At 49.4% G+C, this 25,478-nt stretch overlaps 1 protein-coding gene across 3 annotated transcripts in view; it reads right to left on the bottom strand.

The window, feature by feature from the left end:
- Positions 1-436: 436 nt before the first annotated feature.
- Positions 437-25,478, bottom strand: part of TTC28 (tetratricopeptide repeat domain 28) — a 188,900-nt gene continuing 163,858 nt past the window's right edge. For 2 of the 3 annotated variants that reach the window (XM_074844737.1, XM_074844739.1), the window contains 10 exons: positions 22,532-22,676; positions 18,396-18,575; positions 16,623-17,343; positions 14,814-14,938; positions 13,516-13,747; positions 13,007-13,083; positions 10,904-10,927; positions 9,961-10,090; positions 8,798-8,905; positions 437-5,937 (listed from right to left, as the gene is read on the bottom strand). In XM_074844737.1, the coding sequence (XP_074700838.1) occupies positions 4,316-5,937; positions 8,798-8,905; positions 9,961-10,090; positions 10,904-10,927; positions 13,007-13,083; positions 13,516-13,747; positions 14,814-14,938; positions 16,623-17,343; positions 18,396-18,575; positions 22,532-22,676 (3,364 nt within the window). In that variant the 3' untranslated portion in view covers positions 437-4,315. The remainder of the gene's footprint in view (positions 5,938-8,797; positions 8,906-9,960; positions 10,091-10,903; positions 10,928-13,006; positions 13,084-13,515; positions 13,748-14,813; positions 14,939-16,622; positions 17,344-18,395; positions 18,576-22,531; positions 22,677-25,478) is intronic. The other variant, XM_074844738.1, reaches the window with a different exon arrangement.

Genomic DNA, 25,478 nt, shown 5'->3' with positions numbered 1-25,478 from the left:
TTCACACGGGGGCAGAAGGAACATTTAAGTCGGCAAGTTCCAGCTGGCATTGGTATGGGGAAAACACACCTACCTTCATCACCTGGTTCTTCGAGTGCAGGGCTGGGACTGGGTGATCCCTGGAGCTCCCTCCAACCCTGTGTGTCCTTTTGCTGCCGACTACAGCAAGACAGACAGCGAGCAAATACTGACGCTCCCACCACCTGCTAGGAAGAGGAAAAGCGACTTCCAGACATCATCTGTAACAGGAATGCTACATTCTGCCAGGAAAAGGGGCAGCAGATCTTAAGGAGCCCTCACTTCCACAGGGGAAGCCCAGGACAGCTGCCGCCAGTCACACCCCGCCAGAGAACGTGGAGCCGGCCAGAGCGGCAGCACAGGCAGCTGCGTGCTAACCAGTTCTTGCCCAACATCATCCCAGACCAAGAGACTGCAGTACTGAGAGAACTCATGCTTTAATAGACACTGAAATCACAAAGAAAGAAGGCCAAATGCCTTAGCAATTTCAATAAAAATATGAAAATCTTTTTACATGGTAAATTTCATAATATAAAAAGTTTAATGCTGTCTGGAAACAGAGTTTTAATTTACAAAGAAAGTCCATATAGGCCAAACATGGCTAACACTGCATACAAGGAGAGCAAGTGCTAAAGGGCTGCTGCTTGGAAGAATCTTTGCTGACAGTCCTCTCTGAGTTACCATCTTCAACGCTCTTTTGAAGGAGTTCTGCAACCGAGGGGCCACGTTTTCCACACACTTTGCAGCCTTTCTGGATGGCACGGCGATGCAATGAACATGAAACTGCTCAAACCCATTATTACCGTCTAGCCTGAAACTACCAGTGTTTCTTAACAGATTCACAGATATTTCTGTGCATCTGGATCTATTCTGCAACTTGAAAGAGATGTTCACAGAACGAGTTTGACCTAATGAAAGGAAATATGGCCTAGAGTGATACACGTGGGTGTAGCACCCCTTCAATGTTTTTTCCTTGTTTAAGTAAGGTACGATTAAAAAAAAAGGAAAATCAGTACCAGGCCAGAGTACAGGCTAACCAACAAAATCAAATTAAACTGGATTTTGATCAGAGAGATTGTTTACTGTTCCCATTTAGTTGGAGCTAAAGACAGTCAATTAAAAATCTGTAATTTCACGCAGTAAAACGTACTGGGCAAAACCAAACTAAAATACATTCTACGGCCTTGGGGAATGGTTGCATGTGGCAGGTTTAGTGTGAAAGTGGAAAATACCTAATTCTTATTGCTCACTGTATTAAGCAGTGTTGTCACTTGTACCATGCACAAATACAACAACGACAAATGCATTTCAACTCCACAGAAGGATTTCTAATATCAAACGGAGAACATGTTATTTTCATTTCCTGAATTTCTCCACATATTGGGCAAACCTGATAAAACTCTTTTTTCCTCACAAAGGGGTTGTTTCTCATTCAGGGGTGGAGGAGTGAGGCACAAGGTGTGTGAAGTGTCTCCCGGCCATGAGTAAGCATGCATCTTCATGGCTCTCGTTAAGCCAACGGAAGTGCCCTGTGCCAAGTCAACGGAAACATGTTTCCCAAAGGACTTGTTCTAGTGACACCCACCTTCCATATTTATACAACACCAATCTCCCAAATACTGAACTTCCTCTACATCTGAACCCTTCCCTGTTTCTAATGCTCCCCCCCCCTTAAAAAAACAACAACAGAAGAACCACCCTCCCACCCCTATTTAGCTCTTTCTGAAAACTTTTAAGCCAGTATGAAACCTACTGGCAGCGTGAAAATGGGTTGTACCAAAATGGCAATATATAATTTCTACAGATTAAAAGATCCTTTAGTTATGGAAGTAAACTACAAGTAAAGAGGCTTATTTCTGGCATGTTATGCAGCACTACAGGGAGTATTTGCTGTTGCTATAAACAAAAAGCTGCCCACTTCCATCCTGGATGTTCCTGGGATGTCGTTTTAAAACAGTTATGCTGGTTAGAAACAGAGTCGGTCACATGAAGTCTCTCTGCAGTCCTGTGACCACAGCAAGTTGCATGTTCAGCAATATCACCATCTACACCACAGGCAGACGCTGTACTGACTCATTTTGGCCCACTATTCTGATTTTTCCTGCCAAATGATGAGAAGATGATATCTAGCACCAAACCATCACAGAAAGATGTAATGTACAGACAATAACTTGCATCATATGAGTCGAACAATTTACTCAACTGTTTTGCTACATTGCATAATATGAGTAGACAAATAACTACTCTTTTTGTCTTTCTGCACCAAAACATTTGTGATCATCCATCCCTTGTTAGCTGACTGTAACAACACAGCCCTATAGTCTTTGCCTTTAGTGCTTGTGTTCATTTCTTGCGATGGCAAAAAGGAAAACATTCTCCCAAAATCAGTGGATTCTAGAATATACTGAAAGCAAGCATCTGATATACGCACCATGAGTAAGCTGAGCCTAAGTAATTTTATATTCTGGTATCAGAATCATCTGTCTTGCTATCCTGCTTCTCCTCCAAGATCCCTAAGAAAATCACAAACTATCAGATCCGTATTTTCAAGAAGAGCATCCAGACACGATAAGTGCAACAATTATCTGCATCAGCAATGTGCCCCATCAAGCTTCCAGAGCTGACCACACTCATTATTCAGGTGGTCAGCTGCAAGACTGGAAGTTGACTTAAGATCCAGCTAAAACTCAGGGCCTAATTAATTAAGCCTCACAACACCTCTGTGAGGTAGGTAGATAAGCATTACTATCCCCATTTAGATAGAAAGGGAAGACGAGGCACGGAGAGGTGAAGTGATTAGCCTTCAGTCACTCAGCAAATTTTGGGAGTGCAGGATAGAAACCAAAAGCCTTGGTGATCCAGTGCTCCAACTTCATAGCACATGGCCTGGGAAACACTTTGCTTGGATCTCAGTGTGCAGTGTGGCCGAGTTAATGCTACCATATGCCCACAGTTTTCAGTGCATGTAAATTATCATTTTGATTCTGATTACATCACTGTGTTCAACAGCTGCTTAAAAGAAATAATCTCCAACTTGATGCCTAACATCCAAACACCATCCAGCCTAGGAAAGCTTACTCTACACATCACCCCTGGGGTGCTCTTGGTCCTCTTTTCTCCTCCGACCACGCTCAGCACCCAGCCACTCTGCCTGCTGCCTCCCGTAGCCGCTCTGCCTGCACTGACAGCTCCTCAGGCTGGGACACTGGCTCCACAAGAAACCTGCTTCCACAGCAGGGGAAGGTGTGCAGACCTGGCTGTGATGAGCTGGGTGGAATGATTCGGCAGGATCAGTGAAGGATTTATTTGGTCAGGTGATTTCTAAATCATACACTGATGTCACATTCCTGCCTACTGTAAAATAATGTTCTGAGCTTCAGTGTCTGTAACCCTTTTCTGTGCACTTAGCAGAAGACATCTGTGCTGCCCAAATACTTGCCAAGATGAAAATTTCACCTTCGTAACGCTGTGTGCCAGAAAGATCAGAGCACTCAATAAAACCAGAACTTGTCTCTCCGACACACACTCACTACCTCACGCTGAGGCTCACTGTGTTCGTTATGCCCCAAACATTCTTTCTGAGCTGACCAACCAGCAAAATATCCCCTGAAAGGTCTCCTTCCAGGAAAGAGCTACCCGAGATGCAGGTTTTAGAACGGGGCACCTGTGTCTTTGTTTCACCAGCCTCTAAACGATGGAAGAGAACTGCCCGTATCATGCTGCTATGGAGTTTTCTTGCCAGCAATTTCTTGTGTTTGGCTAACTTGGCAGAGATATCTGGAGGTGTGTCACCCTATCCCCTCTGTCAGCCTTTGAAAGCAATCAAATAAATGGCTTGTACTTCTCCAGGCAGAAACTTGTGCATACTTTCTTTGTGGTATACATGAAAGTTCTGCCTCCCCTCGCTTCCCTCTCCAATCCCTGATATGTCTAATTTCTGTATGAAAAGCCAGCTGTAAAACTGCCTGTTAGATTAAGAAATACAAGTAGGTGGCTTAAAAGCTAGTATTTGATGGACAACTGGATTCATCGGACCTGTTGCTGCAAATACTGAACGCTACAGAGAACCTGTTATCAGGGGAGTCTGGGCAAGGTCCTGGTAAGGGACTAAAACCCGTCTGTGAGGGCCGTGTTCCTGCGCAGCGACAGGCAGGGCCAGTCTGTCACCGTCCTGGGCACTGCCAACTGTGGGTGTGACCACGGCTGCTTAGATAATGGTTCTGTACTGATAAAGGCAAGTGGGCAGAAGCAAATACTGTAACAAGATTGTAAGTCATCAGCTGGTACTCGAGGCATTTCAACATTTGGAGGAAGGAAAAAATCTTCCCGGTGACAAAAATTTATAACCGTTCCCAGACGGCAGCCTCAAGGGGCGCGTGGTTCCTGGAGTGCTACTGGAAGGGGAATGAGTTGATGTCACTGCGTTTGTAGTTTCAGGGCGCCTGTGTCCATTTGGGGGGTTCTTCTGTGGAGAAGCAAGGCGTTGCTCAATAGACAGGTCCTTGAGTTCCAGCTTATCTGCGCTTTCTTCTTTGCTGTGCCGTGGAGATAGATTAAGCAAGCTGAGGACATCTTTCTTAGAAGTCATTGTTCCAGGAGCTCCTCGGAGAATCTTTATTGGGCCAGTGGAGTGATGGGGAGTGCTTTGCCAGAACATCTTTAAGTTGTGAATTGCTTGCACTTTTTCATCAATGGCAGCCATCTTTAATTTGTCTATGTCTGGGGCATCAGCTGGACTTGAGCGAGCAGAACCAGCTGAGGAATAGGAAAGAGCAGGAGATGGAGTGCTGCCACCAGGAGACTGATGCCCTGAGCTTGGAGAGATATTTCTGGGTGATTTAGAAATATGAGCACTGTAGGGAGAGCTGGGGTACTTGAGTTTGAAGTGAGGCTGCTCAGTTAAGGACCCATGCAACTCACAACTTGGAGATGGCTGCCCGCTGTATTGGCCTGTGCCTTCTTTGTTCGACATCTCCGATGTCGTAGGGCTATTATAGCCAGAGCTCACTTTCTGAAGGGATGAACTCCTCGTTGGAGGCTTTGGTTTCATTGCAAGAGGTGAAGACTGGTTCTTCTGACTGGAGCTGACTGGCCGGCTGAATGCGCTGGTCTCTGAGGATCTGAACGCAGACACACCCGCGGGGGTGGAGGCCCCATCCTCAGAATTGTTGCTCTTGCTTATTTGGCTGCTGCTTCTCTGAAGACGTTCAACAGCAATGAGGTGACTCTGAGTTTCCTCCAGAATCTTCTGGGCCAACTCTTGCGGGTCAAGCTTTGGATTGCTGTCCTCCTGGGATTTGACAGTGCTGTCAGTCTCAGTGCTAGACTGGTCAGATTCCCCAGTATCAGAACTTGCAAGTTTCCCAACTTTTTGGAAAGGTGAATTTGGACTGGGAATAAGAGTCATTTTAACAGGAGAATTTGGGGTACTTATGCTCCCTTTGGAGTTGACAGACTCTTTAATGCTTCCAGTCTGACCAGTTTTGGGCTGTTTGTGATCAGGGGAAAATCTTGGTTTTATGTTTTCTTGGTAACTGGCCAAAGGCTCGTTGCTGATTATAGAAAAACCTTCATACTCTTCCTCATCTTTGCTGGCTACAGTGCTGGCTTGTGGTGACAACTGGCTCTGTGCTGCAGACCTCTGCGGGTAGATGTTCTTGGGCCTTTCATAGTCCTGGCGTCCTCTGTGACCCAGACCATCTGGCACGCTCTCTTGCTTGGAAACAAAACTCATGGAGGAAGCAATGGAGCTCAGGCTGTACACAGAAATGGCATCTGATGCAATGCTGTCTGGACAGGTAGGAGAGAATGGAGGGTTTTGGTACTGGGGTACAGGGTTAGAAATAGACTGAGCAGAAGCCAGGGACTCTAGTGATGAGGAACTGTCCAGGCTAAGGCGCTTAGGCAGCTCTGTAGAATCTGAAAAAGAAAAAAAAATAATGTACAAACATGTCTCTAGATATACAGTAAAATCAAACAAAACCAGGTAATGTTCTATCAGAATTAAGAGGAAATGCTACAAAACATGCACTCAGACTCTAGGCTACTTTAAAAACCCCAACCATTCTTAGGTGAGAAAATAAATGTGCACAGCCCAGGAAATGCACAGGCAGCCTCAGTCCAGGTATCCTAGGCAAAACATCAATTCATTATCATTTTGTATCTCAAAACCAAGAGTTATACATCCTCCAGCTGCTGGACTCTATTCCCAGCTTTGGCCTCAGCCAAGTCTCAGTGTTTGTTTCCCCTGTAAAAATAACATTTGCTGCACCTGCTGTACGATGCATGGTCTGTGTGACACGTGTGTGACAATGGCAGGGCACAAGCAACCCAGGAGCTTCCTGGAGTGCCTTGATGTGCCTTCTCCAAGTGACAGAGCCAATGAGGAGAGGGGCTCTGCTGGACCGTGTTCTCGCCAACAAGAAGGGGCAGTGTGAGGCTCAAGGGCAGCCCTGGCTACAGTGACCATGAAATGGGAGAGTTCAAGATCCTGAGGGCAGCGAGGAGGGTGCGCGGCAAGCTCACTGCCCTGGGCTTCAGGAGAGCAGCCTTGGGCTCTTCAGGGGTCTGCCTGGCAGAGCAGCGTGGGATAAAGCCCTGGAGGGAAGAGGGGCCTAAGAAAGCTGGTTAATAGTAAAGGATCACCTCCTCCAAGCTCAGGAGCGACACATCCCCACAAAGAGGAAGCTGGGTAAGAACGCCAGGAGGCTGCAGGGATGGACAAGGAGCTCCTGGACAAGCTCAAACACAAAAAGGAGCCTACAGAGGGTGGAAGCAAGGACAGGCAGCCTGGAAGAAATACAGAGAAACTGTCTGAGCAGCCAGGAATCGGGTTAGGAAGGCCAAAGCCCTGATAGAATTAAATCTGGCCAGGAACATCAAGGGCAACAAGGAAAGCTTCTGTAGGTATGTCGGTGATAAAAGGAAGACTGGGGAAAATGTGAACCCTCTCCGGAAGGAAACAGAGACCTGGTTACCTGGGACATGAGGAAGGTGCTCAATGACCTTTTTGCCTCAGTCTTCACCGGCAAGTGCTCCAGCCACACCGCCCAAGGGGCAGAAGACAAAGGGGGGGGACTGGGAGAATGAAGAGCCACCCACTGCAGGAGAAGATCAGGTTTGAGACCATCGCAGGAACCTGAAGGTGCACAAGTCCACGGGACCTGATGAGATGCATCTGCAGGTCCCGAAGGAACTGGCGGATGAAGTGGCTCAGCCACTGTCCATCATATTTGAGAAGCCGTGGCAGTCCAGTGAAGTTCCCACCAACTGGAGAAGGGGAAACAACCCCCATTTTTAAAAGGGAAAAAAGGAAAACCCAGGGAAGTACAGGCCAGTCAGTCTCACCTCTGTGCCCGGCAAGATCACGGAGTGGATCCTCCTGGAAGCTGTGCTGGGGCACATGGAAAATAAGGAGGGGATTGGTGTTGGCCAACACGGCTTCACTAAGGGCAAATCCTGCCTGACGAATTTGGTGGCCTTCTACAACGGGGTTACAGCGTTGGTGGGTAAGGGAAGAGCAGCTGACGTCATCCACCTGACTTGTGCACAGCATCTGACACTGCCCCACGCAACATCCTTGTCTCTAATTGGAGAGCCGTGGGTCTGACGGATGGAGCACTCGGGGGATCAGGAATTGGCTGGACGGTCGCACTCAGAGAGTTGGGGTCAGCAGCTCCATGTCCAAGTGCAGAGCAGTGACGAGCGGCGTCCTCAGGGTCGGGGTTGGGACCGGCGCTGTTTAGCATCTTTGTTGGGGACACGGACAGTGGGATCGAGGCACCCTCAGCGAGTTCCCCAACGACACCGAGCTGTGTGGTGTGGGGACATGCTGAAGGAAGGGATGTGCCATCCAGAGGGGCCTGGACAGGCTGGAGAGGGGGGACGTGCAAACCTCATGGAGCTCAACAAGGCCAAGGGCAAGGTCCTGCCCATGGGTCGGGGCAATCCCCAGCACAAATCCAGGCTGGGCGAGGAGTGGCTGGAGAGCAGCCCCGAGGAGAAGGACTTGGGGGGGGTTGGTGGGTGGAAAACTGCCTGTGAGCCAGCAACGGGCGCTGGCAGCCCAGAAAGCCACCCGTGTGCTGGGCTGCACCCAGAGCAGTGTGGGCAGCAGGGCGAGGGGGGGATTCTCCCCCTCTGCTCCGCTCTGGTGAGACCCCCCTGCAGTGCTGGGTCCAGCTCTGGGGGCACCAACAGCAGAAGGACACGGACCTGCTCGAGCAGGGCCAGAGGAGGCCACGAAGATGCTCGGGGGGCTGGAGCACCCCCCTGTGAGGACAGGCTGAGAGAGTTGGGGGGTTCAGCTGGAGAAGGCTCCGGGGAGACCTTAGAGTGGCCTTCCAGGACTGAAAGGGGCTACAGGAAAGGGGGGAGGGACTCTTGATCAGGGGGGTAGGGATATAACGAGGGCTATCGGTTTTAAACTGAGAGAGGGGAGATTTAGATGAGATCTAAGGAAGAAATTCTTCCCCGTGAAGGTGGTGAGGCCCTGGCACAGGTTGCCCAGAGAAGCTGTGGCTGCCCCCTCCCTGGCAGGGTTCAAGGCCAGGTTGGCCGGGGCTTTGGGCAACCTGGGCTAGTGGAAGGTGGCCCTGCCTGGGGCAGGGGGGTGGGAACTAGATGGGCTTTAAGGGCCCTTCCAACCCAAACCAGTCTATTATTTTGTGATTCTATATATGGACGATCTTTGCAAAAGGTAAGAGTGTGAGATCTCAATACAAGCCGTTCTGATCAAATCATGAGATATGGGATCAAAAACTACTCTAAGCAGCTTTACCAAAAAGTGCCAGCAAGGATTGTAGAGCAAAGTGCATGGTCCTCCTATTAGCTTGTTTCCCAGTTTTCAGTATCACCTCCTCTTGGCCGACTTCACAAAGGTCAAAACCTGTAGTGAAATACAGAGCAGAGAATTACACCTCACAGAACGATCCAATGTCTTAAGCAAGTGTGATCTCATTTATAACACAACATTTAGAACAAAGAGATATGAGATCCCGCAGTGTCCCAGCACTATTTAGCACATCTTCTCCAGCAGGTGTTGGGAGCTTCATGGTGCTGGACTGTGAACACATACACAGAAACAAATCACTCCTGTGCAAACTGACAGTCAGTACTTTTTAGTTGCAAATTATTTGGAATTGTTGGGGAACAATATACGAAACACATCTCAGGGAACAGTGTCCCACATGCCCCAACCATTCATCATTAATCCCAAGTTTTCTCACAGAAACGGGTCTGACAAAGAGCACAGACATTGGAATTTAGCAGAGGAGGGCTGGGCTGCAGGAGGCACGACTGTGTGTGAAACGATGCCTGGCTTTTACGAGCTCCTCAAGCAGTCTTCTCGGATGCTTCTTTTTGCAGCACAGCCTCTTCCCTGCAATGCCTTTTTACTAACTGTAAGCAAGGTCCAAGCCAGAATAAAATCCACTTTGATATTTAGTTCTCCTCTGTCTTTTCTGCAGGATGCAGACCCTGGTACATACTATCACCCTGGTATGTCCTACCCTTCCCCGTGCACAGGTTTCCCTGCCAAAGCAATGATTGGTTCACTTCAGGCAGGAGGCCAGAAGCAAACTCTAAAGTATGTATTTTGAACAAGAGGGGAACAGGATTCTGAAATAAAAACTGGGGTTAAACCAACCTGACAGTACCAAGCTGCTGTCAACCCTGAAATCTGTGTTCTGCTGACTCAGGAGATGTTTTGGTGCACGAGAGAAAAATGCACCTTCCCACTGGCCAACGAGTGAGCAAAGGAGCAATGTGGGTGCGAACGGGCGGGGACGGACTGGGCAGTCAGGGATCCCGTCCAGAGACACGAGGGCCAAACACTGCCCAGACAAGCAAACCTAAAGCTGTGTGTCCCGTCACTCCTTCAGGCCACCGCACAGGACGCCAGCAATAGCGTTAGAAAGAGAATGGAAAGAAGTGTTTTCCTACCTAGAGCTGCCAGAAACTCATGACAGCCAGGTAGCCTCCAGAGCTGGACACTGATGGAAACCTGGATTGGTGCAGAGGAGAAATCTTGCTCCTTCTCGCCGGCCTGAAGTTGAACCAGGACTTGATGCAGCTGAAGACAACAATAAAAACATTAGCCTTTCCTTACAGATCACACCACTGCTTGTCCGACAGCCGCAGCTAAGGAAGTGCACTGCAAACATCCCCTTCCCGGTACACCCAAATTTCAGCTGCTGCTCCTGAACAGAACAGTGAGATGAAGAGGTCTGGGCAGAGGGACAGCAACAACAGACAAACTTGAACAGCAGCAAAGGCAGGGACAGAACTGAGGTGAGGCTGGGTGGTGTGGCCAGTGGAAATGGAACAAGAAGGAAGCACAGCAGGAAAATCTGTGAAGTGAAAGAAAAGGAAAAAGCTACTTTGGGGCTGCTCACAGCAACATAGTAAAGCCCATTCCATGACTGAGCCATGCTCCTTACGCAAATCCCAGGAAACTCATTCTCAGCACTTAACTAGGCAGAACAAGTCATATGAAACCATGGAAGACTTTCCTAATACCTCTCCATGGCCTCCAGGAAAGAAGTTTCTTAACTGTGCCCAAGGGACAGGAGTAGCAAAGTAGAGAAAAAAATGTGTTTATGAAGATCTGACACAGATTAAGGTGCCAGGATCCCATGTAATTCAAAAACACAGCCAGGGCAGGAAGGATGGAAAGTCATTAATCAGGGCCCGGCTGACCTCAGGACCACCCATCTCTTACAGCCCACAAAAGCTTACAGAGCCTTTTCCACAGTGGCACCATGGAGCAAATTCCAGGCCTGAAAGCGGGGCTGAAGACACTATGTGGCACAGGGAAATGGGTCTGCAGTGACCGAGGCATTTGATCCTGCACAGCAGTGTCATTCCCAGTGCATGTAATACTCACCATTCCCACCATATTTTTAACAGCCTTCGGGCAGCAGATAACAAGAAAGGAGAAGAGAGGAGAAAAGAAAGAAAGAACACAGGTTATTCTGTGCTACAAAACGCCTGTGATCGGGAACCCTGCAGTGACACATCCACATGCAAACCAGCATCCTGAGTGCAAGATGCTCTGTCCAGAGAAAGAAGGGAGCAATGGAAACGGCCTGAGCTGTGAATCAGGAGCCCAACAGCGTGGGAACAGGCAGCTGGAATCTGGGAGTGCCCAGCTCATTACAATCAGACACTTAGCAGGCAGATACTCAGGCCAACCCACATTCTGGCAGAAGGCTGAACATAAAACAAGCCCTTCTCTTGTTTTCTCTGGGATACATTATGGGCACTTAATGCAGTCAGCAGTTCCTAACTTCTCCTTGCACATGTGGGAGTACTGAAGTTCTCTTTTGTGGTTCCTGCCTTGTTTTGCACTAAAAATAAGCATTTTCTATCCAGAGCAAAAGATGAGGCTTCCAGCCTTGCTGCTCCACTCCTGCCAAGGGCACCTGCCCCCCCCCCCCCCCCCCCCGGAGCTCGTCACCCCCCTGGGAAGGGCGGTGGGCAGCACCCACAGCCTGAACTGCCAGTCAGGCTGCTTCAGTCTGGAACAAAGTCTGCGACAGGCAGAGCCCGAGCTGCTCAGCAACGGGACTGCCGAGAGGAACGAGGGGAGAAGCGCAAGCAACTGCAGAGCAAGGGACCTGAAAAACCCTAACTCGTAGCTGGACAGACTCTTGTGCAAAAGGAAATTCTGCCCAGGGTTTGGCTATAGAAGAACATTTGCAAAAACAATGCAATACCTCTGCCAGTATTTATTGCGTGGGGCAGCTGAGGAAATGGCGAGTGCATCTTTTGCTAGCTGTGTGCAGCCATCTGAATGTTTTTCCTTGGGTGATTTAATTATCTGAGGCAAGAAGACAATTGTGAAGTAATATCACGGACACTGTAACCTGCTCTGATCTATGGGAACGTTGTCTTCTGCTCATCACATCCCTTCGACTCCGCGCCTCCCTCTGGTGGCAATGAGGAAAAAATAATCCTGCTCTTCAACCACGGAAGTCTCAGGCACTGACAAAAGAGCCAAGGCAAGGCAGCAACATGCCCTAAAGGACGAGCCACTAGAAATATCTCATGTGCTACTGCGGATGGTAACACGGAGCCCCTTCCCTGAAGCGGGCTTAGTCTAACGGACTGACTCAGGAGGCTGCTCAGTGGGCAACAGCAAAGCTGGGGCTCTTGTTCTGTATTTTCTGCAGAGACTCAAGCGTGACAGAATGAAGGGGAGCCCTCTGAAGCTACACATAGGAAATCCCAGCTACCCACCACGGTGCTTCCCTGGAGCACTTTTGCAGGGGGAAAGGGGAAAAGAAAGCGAGCTGTGTGCCCGTTCACTGTGCAGCGTGCTCATTTACCAAAGCAGGCAAATGACCAAGATAAACCTCACTGGAGGAGCGATCAGGACAGCAAGAAACATGTAATGGAAAGCCAGCCAGGCTGGTGGCACAGAGAAAGGTTTGGTTAGGCCAGGCATGCTTGAGAGACTGGGAGAGGGAGGAATGTGAAGGGGAGTGGGGGGAGCAGGGAGGAGTCCACAGCCTTTCTCCCAAAGGCCATGAACCCTCCGGCAGAGCTACGAGCACACCCCAGGAGAAGCAGAGGCTCAGTAAACTTTCAACAGACCTTGCATTGTCCAAAGTCAATTATACCTTGGGACTTTGGTAATTACAGTGGACAAAGACCTAGACAGGATGGCCAAATAGCAATTAGTGGTTCTGCCACTCATTTACCACATTGTGCTGCCCCCTCACTGCAGCAGGGATCGTGTTTTCACTTCTGTCACTGAACAGGGAGACCCAAGGCCATGCAGGCCAGTAACATACCTGCATTCTTCTCTTCTGGACACATGCTTTTCATTCACACAAACAGGCAAGTTCAGAATTTCAACCCTGAAGTCTCCTGGCAAGCTCTGGGCTGATAAACCAGGGCATAAACCATTCTGTGTATTTCTGAATTTACTGACCTGGGAAGAACGACTTGGAAACTGGTACTGGAGGAAAACCTCCCAACTCACCCTGTTGATAAGCTGTTCTCCCGTTTCTGAAGCTGTGATAAGTTTACAAAGTGCCTGAAGTGCAGGGTTAGGCAAACCTGAAAAACATCAGCAGAAACAGGGACTGTTCAGTAGCTGTTTCTTGAATGCTAAAAATGCAACAACCTGAACAGAACACAAACTCAGCTAATTCCTAAAACCTCACCCCACACCACTGAAGCAGCAGTGAGTTCTGGAAGCAGGAGCAATTTCCAGAAAGCAAAAGGTTTTTCCACTTTACATCTGATTGTACATTTTCTGACTGAGAGCTGGGAGAAAGGAATAGTCACATCACGTTTCTCAGATACCGGACCCAGTGGTAAATGACTCCCAGCTATGACAAAATTTTCAGTAAACATTTACTTCTAGAACTATCCTGTTAAATACTTTTCTTCCGTTGATGTAAAACATGACTGTTCCACAGGCCTGCATCAAGGAAAGGCAGGGAGAGGTTGAGGTCTGCCCGGATGGAGCCCACGGCCGCCTCTTACCGAGGAGGGACTGTATGGTGGTGCTGCACTGCTGCAGCCGGTCCCCGGGGTCGGCGGTTGGGAAGAAGACTGCTGCTGGGAGGCCGCTGGCCGGGGGGTCCAGCCGGAACCCCACCGCGGTCAGCAGCGCCTGCCAGCCGGGAATGCCGCCCACTTTATTCTCCACGCTTTGCTGGGAGGTGTACATGGAGTTGTGCTGCCCGTTCTGGATTCGCTGCAATGATTTCTCCACCTTTGGGGAAAAGACAGTATTAGCTTATTTTGTAAGAGATTTTTACTAACCGCCTCTTTTTACACAGTGAAGAGGCAGGAGCAGCAGGCTGAGAGACGGCAAAGCCGATGCTGAACCTGGCCCGTCTTACACAGAAGGATGTTAATGCCCTTGAAAACAGGCTTCAGCCACTCAGCACTCACAGCTGTAAAATCACTGTGATGAGCGTCAATATTCTCTGGGATGCTGGGGAAAGTAACGCCACAGGAAACTAAGTACCAGTTTGATTGTGATAGTTTCCTACAGGCCTAGCAGCTGCATTTCTCCCCAAAAGACAGCTCACATTCAGGTTCCAGTCTCTTATTACCAGGCGGGAGTCTGCAGCTATACGGTAAAGAGTAAAGAGAGATGTGTGTCCACAAAACCCAGCAACTGGGATGACTGGCAATATTCACGGGTTTCCATCATCCAATGAATACTCCACATTCCTGTGGGACCACAGAAGACATACTGGAAAGAAAACTATTAAAAGTTATGAGAGATTATTCAGGCCATCTGGCGGTTTGGCCTCAGTCCGGCTGCTCCCCACAACAGGCTACTGGCACATCTGGGGACAAAAGTGCCTCTTATCTTCCAAGTATGCAAAGAGTCAGCAGTCACTGTGCTCTGCATCTCCATGACTGCAACGTTTATAGCTATTTTCTTGTAGAAACAATTAACCCCAATGATTATCTCATTTTTAAAGCACAGACCCAATTCAACAGCTAATGCAAACTGGGTGGGTCTGGGGAGGATTTTGTCACAATACAATGTATGACTTTGCTTACTTTGCCTCTTTTTGCTCTAGACACTTGATCAGGTGTCCTGGTCTTTTCACACTGACCCAGAGTTTTCACAAGAGACCACCTCATGGTAAGGGAGAACGGCTGGGGGTAGATATTCAAGTGGGAGTGGCTACACATTGGGACGTTTCTCTTCCCACTCACCATTTCCAGCTGCTACCCCAAGGTAAGGTGATCCCACAAGCCCAGGGGCTGCAGTGCCTCCCCCGTGCCCGCGGGGTGAGGCAGAACTTCCCTTCTCTTACCAGATGTAGCAGGACACGCAGAGCATCTCGTGCCCTTTCAGGGTGCTGCAGAATCTCAGTCAGGGCCTGTCCTACCAGCGAAGAAGGGCTGTTCAGCTTCATATCGCTCCCAATAAGCATGAAGCCTGCAGGATTCAGAGTAAGAGACTCAATCTCCTTTTGTTGTAGAAAATGTTCAAAACAGAAGCAGATATCCTCTGCCCCCTCGGAGTGATGGTTTACTGTGCCCTGCAGGGTGATGTTCTTTTCCCAGAGCAGCTGCCTGCTCCCTGCCCGGTCCCTCAGACCAAGCTTCCAGAAAGATTCTAGATGCTTCTTACTGTTCTCTTCTATTAAATCAATAGTGTTTTCCTGTTCAAGCAAGTGGAAAAACACTGTATTGCAGCTAAACTTGTCCTAGCATGCTCCATGTCTCCTTTACAGCAGCGGAAATCAATAGCTGCTCAACAGTGCTCGCAGAAACAGAGAACTGAGAAACCAGCCTTGGCTCATGCCCCATCCAAACGTTAGATTCTCCACATGCCAGCGCAGGGAGCCCTGCCTGCCCCTGCCCATCCGCTGCAGCGAGGCGTGCGGCTGCCCGTCCTCGCCCTGATGCTCCATCTGAGACTCACCGTCAAGTCAAAGGTGAAAGTCAGGGCCTGTGTGTAACTTGCTCACACACCATGGAAGGGGTGCTACTAAGCCAGCCTGAGTCGCTGGAAGCCTCTCCTTGGTGGTGATGCCAAGCACCATGTCCATGCTCATCTGTTTTGTCTAGGAAGTGGTCAGTTGTTTTTTTTTTTTTTAAATGCTCTTTCCTTTTGAGGCAGAAAAATCTTAGAAGGAAAATAAAATACAAACTGAACTGTGGACTGTAACCTAAACTCAGCTCCCATCTGGTGTTGTCTGAATCACATCTTAACACTGGACTCAACATGCCTGAAATCACCCTGTCAGCCTAACTCCCAGAGCTCACTTTAAGAAGTTCTAGTGAGTTTCCCGCTCCTCCAGCTACACAGAGTTTACACCAAAGCCATACTCACAACAGCTTCCTGATCTAAAAAACATGGTATTGCTGCCTGTGCAAAAAAACACATCTGGGGAATGTCTGTGGCTTTCAAAAACAAGGACTTGTGCTGGGAAAAAAAATGCAAGTTATTTGTACATATCCCTGTAACAACACTGTTGAACTCCAACACTTTGTCTGAATCTCAACTCACTCATCTAATTGAGAGGAAGCAAGCACCAGCCCTCCACCACGGAGCTTACGCTGCTGAGAAATCTCCAGTGGAGGCAAGGGAAACGTTTCTCCTAGCAGGACCAAAGGCGTAAGCCCTGCAAGGTTTATGTCACAGAAATCAGCTACTGGTTGCTGCTGCAACTTCCAGAAGTAACACTCTTGCCTCCTTGTTAGAGTTTCACTAAATTCTCAGTGAGAAGGTTCTGTAAATTTGCTCCAGCTAACTCCATCCCAAGTACACAGGGAAACATGACACAGGGGATGAGTTACTGTACTGCACATTATTTCTTTCCAGGCATGAAACCAGCAATGGAACACACTTCACCTCACAATTCCTTTAAATTATACCAAATCCACAACCCTCTTACCACACACAGTGGAATACTGATGTTTTCCATGACACTGACATTCAGCCACACTCAGGTGAATCAGGGTCTGAAACACGGGGACTGAATTCTGGGAGAGCACAGGGCACTTGCTGCTGCCCACCACCCCCCAGCACTGCTCCTCGCTCAACTCAAACCATCTGGTGTAAGAGTGCTTCATAGAAAACCTGTCTTATTTGTCCAAAAGCAGATTCCTCCTACCTGCCCAGTTGGATGGATGGGAGAACTGCTTGCTGCTCTGCACAGTTTTCATCGCTTCTCCAAGGGCTGCACTGGCTTTCATCCCGTTTAAGAGGGAGGAATAGAAGGCATGCACAAACATTTTGGAAGCAGCCACAGGAACAGGCCAGAGCGACACGAGGACACACTGAGCCCCAGCAGCCAGGAACGCTCTTGTCAAGCCAATGACTCCATCAGCGGTGACCTTGCTGTTGGACTCTTGGTAAGAGCCAAGAACCACTAATTTGACCGGCAGCCGCAGATCCAGGACATCAGCTGCTGTAAGCAGGAACTCCTGAAGAGGCGGGCAGTCGGAGATGCTCTCCACATCACTGGCATCATCCTGCATCCGAAGGGATTCTGGGATTGTGTAGGGGTTCCCAAAAGAGCTCTTGCTGCTGCCTGGATTGCTGTCAGTGTTGGGTGTCAGGACCAAAGCAGCCAGTTTCCAAGAGACATGGGTTGCAAAGTGGACACATTCTGCCTGAGTGAGGGCACTCATGACCCTCTCCTTTGTTGCTGCAGTGCCAACTAAGGGCTGGCAGCCAAGTAACTCAGATACCATATAGGCTTCCTCTTCTGCAGAGGGCATAGGTCCCCACAGCCACCTGTCCATAACTGCTGAAGGGAGCTTGGGATTCCCTATGACAGCTGCCATTGAGGTAGAGCTGGAGTAAGCAGGAGTATTCTTCCTCACATGGGACTGCAGAGAGAAAGAGAAAATGGCGTTCAAAGATCTGTTTGTTATGGTGCTGGTAATAAAACAGCCTGTCTCTTTGGCTCTAAACAGAAGTCTGTTATAATTACAAAAAACCTTTGCATTTCTTTAGTTTCTTCCATTTAATTATTCCAAAGAACATCTTCCACTTTAGTCTAGCCAGAATTTCTATCCCCACATCTTGGGTGAACAGGTAGGTAAGACAGAAAGCAACAGACTTAGCCCAGCTCCCTTTGAAGGCTGTAGCAGAGCTAAAAGCATGAAGAAGATCCCAGCCTCCCACCTTACGGGAAGACTTGTAACCACTCACTAACTGGTTTCTCTCACCTGTACTTCAAGGAGCAGTATCACCACTGCCAACAGCATGGTGCCACATGCTGCTGATGACTGGACCTAATGCTGGACAGAAAAGTCTAATTCCCATGGCAGTAACGCTGACGAGGTTCAGACCCTTTTGCTGTGTTTAACCCAGTGCAGCAGAACGTGACTTAGGGCATTCTCCCTGGAGAGCTGGGCCTTAGAAATGCTGCTGCCAAACATCAGCATGAAGATGCTGCTCAGGGTCTGCCTGTGGTATTCGCTTCCCTTACAGCTTCAGTGTCAGGAGACATCAGTGGCCTTCTCCCCACAGAAAGCTAAAATGTGGGTAAATGTACCAGAGACATGATAGGAAGTGAGCTTGCCACGGAAGCGCAGTACAGACCACAAACACCTACATTTCTGCAGCCTGCCGTGTAGTCGCACACCCCAGGACATGCCACCCTTCAGACAAGGGTAACCCAATGACCCAACCCCTCGTCCTTCCGGCATGCCCGGGGCTGCGATTCTGTGCTGCAGGAACGACACCGGCATCGACCCCGCAGCTGCGGTGCTCAACATGCTCATGGGGACGGGGGTGCCTCGGCAGCGGGCACCTTGGTGGTTTCTGTTCCTGTGTCTGGTGTGGCAGGACAGAGCTGCTGCCCTCTGGCATGCACAGGACCCCCCCCGCCACCGCGGAGGGGCTGTCAGAGAGAGCTCACGAGGCAGGGCCAGACCTTGGAGCTGGGATTCAGCGACTGGATGGACGGCACCGCAATGAGGCTGAAGCGCTCGTAGAGGTACTCGTTGGAGGAACTGCCCTTCAGGAGAGCGAAAGGGATGAGGTACAGTTCTCCCTCCAGGACCAGGATCAGCTGGCGGTGGCGGCCGACAGGCCCGCTGGAATGCATCAAACCCTGAAAAGCAAAGAGAGAGAATCAGTTCGGCTCTTTCACCCCATCAGTGCCCCAGCCTGCCCTCTGCAAGGCCCAGGCTCTAGGCTGACCCCAGGCCAGGCTGGGAAATACCCACATCAGAATTACACCCTGTGTCAGCACAAGGCGGTGACGGGCGAATGCACACTGACACATCGGGACTGTTGCTCACCCGTGCACAAACAACCCTGCGGAGATGAAGGAGCCTTGAGCCCACGGACACACTGTACAGACCTCGCTGTCACACCCGGCCTCAGCAACTCCTCCCACTCCAGCGTAAAATCTTTGCTAACCTCAACCACCTACGTCTTGTCAATATTATTATCACCTTATCCTCTGAAAGAGATTATTCTTTCTGATACTGAATTTCAAAATAGAATTTACCTATATGAGAGCAAACAATCTACAGACAGATTGTGCCTGTGACCTGCACTTCAAGACACTTGACACTGTGATCAACCCAGAGGCACAAACAGGTCTGAACAGAAAGTATCTTACGGATGGAGAGGTGAGGCAGAGAGATTAATACCACGCAGCTGGGCACAAAAAGTGGCAGCTGCTCCTGGTCCCACATAACTGTGGGAATTTCACACTTATTCATCTAGTATATCGTAAAAATAACTAGTTATCACCCCAGGAAAGAGTAACTTCAAAGCACTGAAATTTGCTCCAGCTTAAACACTTGCAGCACAAAAAAAGAGAGTCTAAAGGACTCTCATGCAAAACGGCAGTAAATTTCTAAGCAATTCTACACCTTTAAGCAGCCATAACTTGGCCTAGTAATAAACCATTCATTTGAAGATCAAATTTTTAGCTTGGATGAGACCAAGTCCTCAACTTGACATAGTTTTGGAGACAACCAGCTCAACTAGTGTAGTTTTATTTCTGTCTGGACTGCTCGATGTTCCCACAGGCAAGCTAACTCTGCAGTGTTCACTGCAGGACGGAGACAAGGATCTAGGATGCAGGACTAGATCCTTGTCTCTGGATTCTCAATTCGAGAATTTTCATTTTAAGCCATTTTAATTGCCATCAGATGCAGCAAACATCTGTTTTGACAGGAGAATAACAGCTACTCAGGCTGCTCAGCAAATGCAGACAAAACTGCCTGTGGATTTCTGAACTCGCTCCCAATGCCTCCAAACATCACCTCTTCCTGATTTCGGGGCTTCAACAGAACAGCAGTAAAGGAAGTATATTTTTCAAACACATGGCTTACATTTCATAGATAATAACCACCAAAGCCTCTGAAGTGCTAGCTAGATACTTTCTTCTTGGAACAAATAACATCCACGTTCTACCTCTTTTCTGTTCTTTATCAAACATCACTCCCTTTAACATCCCCGCTTAGAGCACGCCTATTTCAGCTGAGAACGCCCCTGCTTTAGAGCAGGCTTATTTCAGTTGAGTCCCCATTTAACAGGGGAGGGAAGAATCTTCTTTCCCTGCCAACAGTGAACTGCTACTGTGAATGTCTAATGGAAGCGCAGGCTTTTGAAACAAGAGGGGCACAGAAGTAACGTCAGAAAATCCTGAAGCGCAGACATGTTGGATAATCAGACAGTGCAACAGAAAAGGGTGTCGTGCATTTTGAGGGTGAATATTACTGCTTGTGGGAAGTTTTATAAGTAGAGCTCAGACAAACGCACTCTGGTCCTGACACACAATTCTTCCTCTCCACTTGCTCAGGGTCTGTCTGGCGCAGACTTGCAGACTGCCCTGCGATGCACTGACCGCTGATGATTAATTTGAGATACACTGACCCCATCTCACCAGCAATCAAAGAATAACAGGAATTTGCAGTCAGTCTCAGGCTTTAGTATTCAGGCAGCAGCAAAGATGAATCAACATTACTAAAGAAATAGAAAAATCAGTCCAGCGGTCTCCTCCACAGGGAGTCTGGAGCAAGTCAGAAATACCAGAAACCAGGCCAGCTGTGAGGGAGAATGTCAAACAGTAGAGAGTTGAAGAGAGACAGCGAGGTGCTTTTAAAGGCTTCTTGCCATTTGAAGTGGGAACAAAACTGCTCAAGGATAAGAAAATTTTCATTTTAAAGGAGTTAAAAATAGTTGCTGACTTCTTGCAGTTTCTCCTGTCCTCTTTACGGCTCCGAGCTCGCCCTGCCCACCTGCAGACGGAGGTGCAGGGCAGCCCCACTCCTGCTCCATCCTGGCACACTGTCCCCAGCCCCAGCAGCCCGAGGGAGCCCCCCGGCACTCCCTGCCCGGGGCGAACCAGCTCGTAGCTCTGCAGCGAGTTCACCAGCCTCCAGCCCGCTGGGCCTCCTTCTGCAGCTGACAAGCAGCAGCTTCCCACCAGGGCAGTTGTTGCTTTCCAGAAATGTTTTTTGGGGCTTTTCTGTTTGTTTGTCTGTTTTTTAATACATATTCAATTTTACTTACTGCTCCAGGAGCTTTAGCTGTCAACAACACAATCAGAGCATCTGAGCCACAGTGACATGTGCCTAGCAGAATTTTTATTTGTATGTAAAACCCCTAGAGTTTAGTATTTTTTTCCCTCATGATGGCTGCATGTGCATTACAGAAACAGAAATAAAATGAGGATCATTTGCGTTTTGTATGTTTCCAAGAATTAAATTTAGGGTGAGTTCTAATAAAAAAGAATCTCTTCAGTGAGAAAAAGGAGAAAAGCATGAACTGTCGGGCATGGGAACATGGGCTCTACTTCACAGCAATGATACCGGCTACACTGGTGATTTGTCACGAGGGTGGAAAAGTCTCTGGTCGGTCGCTGGCGGGGAGCGGTGCGGGGTGAGGCCAGCTCACAGCTGCTGGCTTCGATGGGTCCCTCACCTGCAGTGAGCATCACTGTAGTTGGAAGTTTCTGTTATAATGGGACTGCCAAACCAGACACAGGGCCTGACCTGCATCTTCTTTGGAAGTGGCTAGTCAGGATGCTGTATCTGCTAGTTCTGTGCTCTCTGGAAGCCCTGCCAAGCCCTACAGTGACTCACTGGAGCCAACTTCGGGCCTCAGACACCCAAACCTGCCAAGCCGTGCCCAACCACAGCGCATCCTCACCGGGAAGGAGAAGCAGGCCCCTGGGGTTCCGCATGAGGATTTCCTTCTGGCCTGTCTTACCTATTTACAGTAGGTGTAGGCAGGCAAACTCCCAGGTGAAGCTTTCTCAAGAATGTTGTAGAAGATGACAGAAAAACCCCCTAAGCAGGGCTGACCTCCTCGCTCTGCCAAGAGGATGCACGTGCCGCCTCCAGAGCTGAAGGCCCTGCTCTCCAAGGCTCATGGCGTGACCACGGGACGGCAGGCTGGCAGAGCTAACACAGGTTATGCCTCTGCAGTGGAGGTGACTTCTGCAGATGAGATTAAAGCATCTAAATAGCCCTTACAGTAACCTATGGTAGAGCTGGTTTTCCCTCTCACGTAACAGAATCAAGACATTTCGACCTGTTTGTTCAGCTGGATACAACTTGAGAAAAGACTGACTCTTGACTGAGTGACTTTACCTCTTCTAGCTAGAGATCTGCACGACAGAGACAGGACTTTTTAATTTATCCTGCCATTGTTCTGCGAGACTGGAACCAGGGGCAGCGCTGCCGCTCCTGGCCCCGCACGGGCCAGCCAGGGCTGCTGCAGGACACCCCACCAGACAGCTCCCCTCTGCACTCACCCCGGGACCACCAGTCCAGGGTGACACCGGGGCCTGTGCCCTCCACCCTGTGCAGGCGGGTGTGCCTGGAAGTGGCACCAACGCTGGTATTTTGGCAGCTGACTGGACGTGGTACCACCAGCAACATCCCTTGTTTCTGCCTCCCAACACACCCAGCCTCATCATCTGAGAAGGGCAAGTGAAAACCACCACGCTTTAGATACAATCCCCAAGCTGCCTGTTCTCGCTTTCCCACACTGACAGGGCATTTTGCCAAATGAATCTCTACGTTTTCCCGTGCAAAGGCTTACTCCTTCCATAGGTCCTATCAGTAAGTCGTAGAGCGCACGGAGTGGGGGCTTGGTGAAGGAAGTCTGCCTCCTCGGAAGAGATGATGTCCCATCCTTAACGGGAGACACGGTGCTGCTGAACAGGCTGGTCATGCTCTGGCAGCTCCTGCGGGTGAAAGGCAAGCGAGAGGTTAGCTGCAGACATCTGAGGTCCACACTGACGATGAGCCAGCCCCTGTCCATCCAGAGGACTCTGTTATGTAAGATGCTTCATGGCAGGGCTTTATTTTCCCACTCAGCTTCACACCACAACGAACAATGACATTAATGGCAGGGTGAACCAGCTTGCAGACAGCTATTACACTGCTGTGGGGCTTCTCAACAAACTCAAGTGCCTCAAGTGCTGCTCACAGTGTTTCCTGCATACGTAGGTATAGCGGTTGTGTGCAGACCCGTTAACAACTGACCACTATCACAGGAAGATCTGCACTTGGGTTTTGCCCCAATTAGTCTAGCATGGTACCAAAAGGAAATATGAGAACAGGCAAACAACAAGACATGAAGATCACGCCTGCACTTGCTGCTGTTCCTCTGAAGTCAGATGCGAGAGCCGACCTGGAGCCCCTTTCTGACAGGCCCCCAGAGCGCTGCACGTGCTCTCCTGGCATCACCAGTCACCGCACACCGTCACTCTGAGACTGCGATGGCACGGCTACAAAAAGTTACTGCCCTGGTGAGGAAATGATGTTGCACCTTTCTGGTCTCACTAATCCAGCAGCTGTGCTCCCCAGAAAGGTTGTCCTTGGCTTAGTGCCATGAACAACCATTTTATGTGAAAAGGATAACTTTCCAGAAAGTTTTAACAGGTGGGCCTTAAAGAAAAGGTGAGGAAGGAAATGAGACATTGAACAGCAATGGTAGTGCAACGCCTGAAGTGTAACCAGTCACTGCTGGGGCCGTCCAGTAACGAACGCAACAGTCTCGGGCATAAAAGGCCACCCCTGAGCTAACACGTGCCCGTTGTCCTCAAGGTGCCACGTGCATTCGATGAAGGGTTCCACGAAATCCCCGTCCAGATCATACTCGGACGTTCTTGGTCCCTCTGAAGCGCGGCGCGGCTCTGCCTCTCAGACACCTTCCAATGCCACGTGCCTCTGCCAATTTACACAACAGGAAAGCAGCTACAGTCTCCTGATTCAGGACCAAGCTCACACACTTTATCAGGACACTAGTCTGCAATGTCCTTTTTTTAAGAACGTTTACTCTGAAGAAATGCCTTGTCTCTGTTCCTTAGTTTTACCTCTTGCCTGGGTCAATTCTTGGCTATCAACACAGAGAAGAAATAAAAGCAGGAAGCATTTGCACAGCCAGGAAATCAGTAGAAAACTCAAGCATCCAACAGATCTGTTCATCAATGAGATATTAATAGTTGATTGTGTACTTGCTGTAGGCCTATAGCAGACATACAGACACACACGTACAGCCACACACTCTTCATACTACCAGATTGAGGCAACATGCAGGAAAAGACAAGAGCAAAGATACTGCACTCAAGTGCACTCCATCTACCACTGACAGGCCTGAGACACACCCCTGACGTACCCCTGACCTGTTCTGACACATACCAACAGACAAATTCAGAAAATTTCTTTCTCCTCTCTCTTGCTCTCCTCAGTTGCTGCAACCAGTCTTCAGATCCAGCTCACATCATGTTCCCTAAAGAAAAAACAATGCTACCACTGATGCTCCCCACTAACAGGGAGTTTACATCTTACAGGCCAACGGGAGAACTCGAAGAACGCAAACAGAAACCTTGTGTCCACCTGCACACGCTCTCCGGCGCAGAGATCCTGGTGGAAGTACGAGTACGCTGCTGGTGCTGAGCGATGCTGGGAACCTGCCGAGGTGACCTGCGCGATACCAAGTTCATTGCAGGATCAGCACGGACTCAGCACCATCTGCTCCCCTCCGGGCCCCCCTGCCGACCTTGGCTGCCACAGCTGACCGAGCCAAGCACGTTTTGCAGTGCTCAGTCGTTTCCGTACTTTATGTAGCACAGATTTTAAAATCAGATCGGGAAATAAAACCCGTGCTTTTCCAATCTCACGCGTTGCCAGCCCCCTGACCCCTGTGCTCAGGGCACATCCCTCTAGCACATCCTGCCTGATATCCCAGCCTAGAAGGGCAGGGCCATCCCACAGCTCACCTAGGCCCCAGCGAGCGTGCAGAGCTTCAGCCCCAGCCCAGCAGCCCCGACCCTCCCAAGCAGCAGCTGTTTGTCAGCAGGTGGCACTCGCCAGCCTCACCTTCGGCATCAAGTGATTTTAACACATTAATTTATTGCAGGGGATAGGCGCTTGATTACTCTAATCAGCAGAGCCTCCTTCATCTTGGTTTCACAGCCAAGCAGCTCTAGATTTATTCCTTCACCACTCAGATTGCTTTTTATTAGAACAAAACCAAGGGAGTATCATAAATCTGTCACATCTCCTGCCTGTGTGTTTGTGTACACAAAGAAGAGTGAGAAAATCCATAGGTGGAGGATGGACAGAGATCTTTTGTAGCAGGCAGAGCAGGTCTGGAGCCCTGGCCAGCCCACCCCCTTTCCTCCCAAGCCAGTGCATACCGTCGGCTCCCCAGGTGGCCTGTCAGGCACCTGAGCCCAGGTGATTTCAATGTGACAAGAGGGAGACTTGAATCTTCTGGCCAAATGCCCTTTCTACAGAGCATCAGCACTGGCTTCTGGGATGCTGCACTGATCATTTCTACCTTGCTCTTGCAATGTAGAGGGGTCCCTGATATCTGGAACAGTGAAATCTCTCATTTGGAAGCCTCTGCACAGACTCCGCAGCGCTGCTTATTTATAACCCTTTGTGTAAGACAGCCTGACATGCAGCGAACAGAGGAAACAGCACAAACCGGGGCTGAGGACTGCCTGCACGTATCAGCGTTAACTCCGCTTCCACCC

Source organism: Strix aluco, chromosome 18, assembly GCF_031877795.1.
Source record: "Strix aluco isolate bStrAlu1 chromosome 18, bStrAlu1.hap1, whole genome shotgun sequence".
NCBI classification, from domain to species: domain Eukaryota; kingdom Metazoa; phylum Chordata; class Aves; order Strigiformes; family Strigidae; genus Strix; species Strix aluco.
The sequence above is the reverse complement of the archived record's forward strand: the minus strand, read 5'-3'. Positions and strand labels throughout refer to the sequence as shown.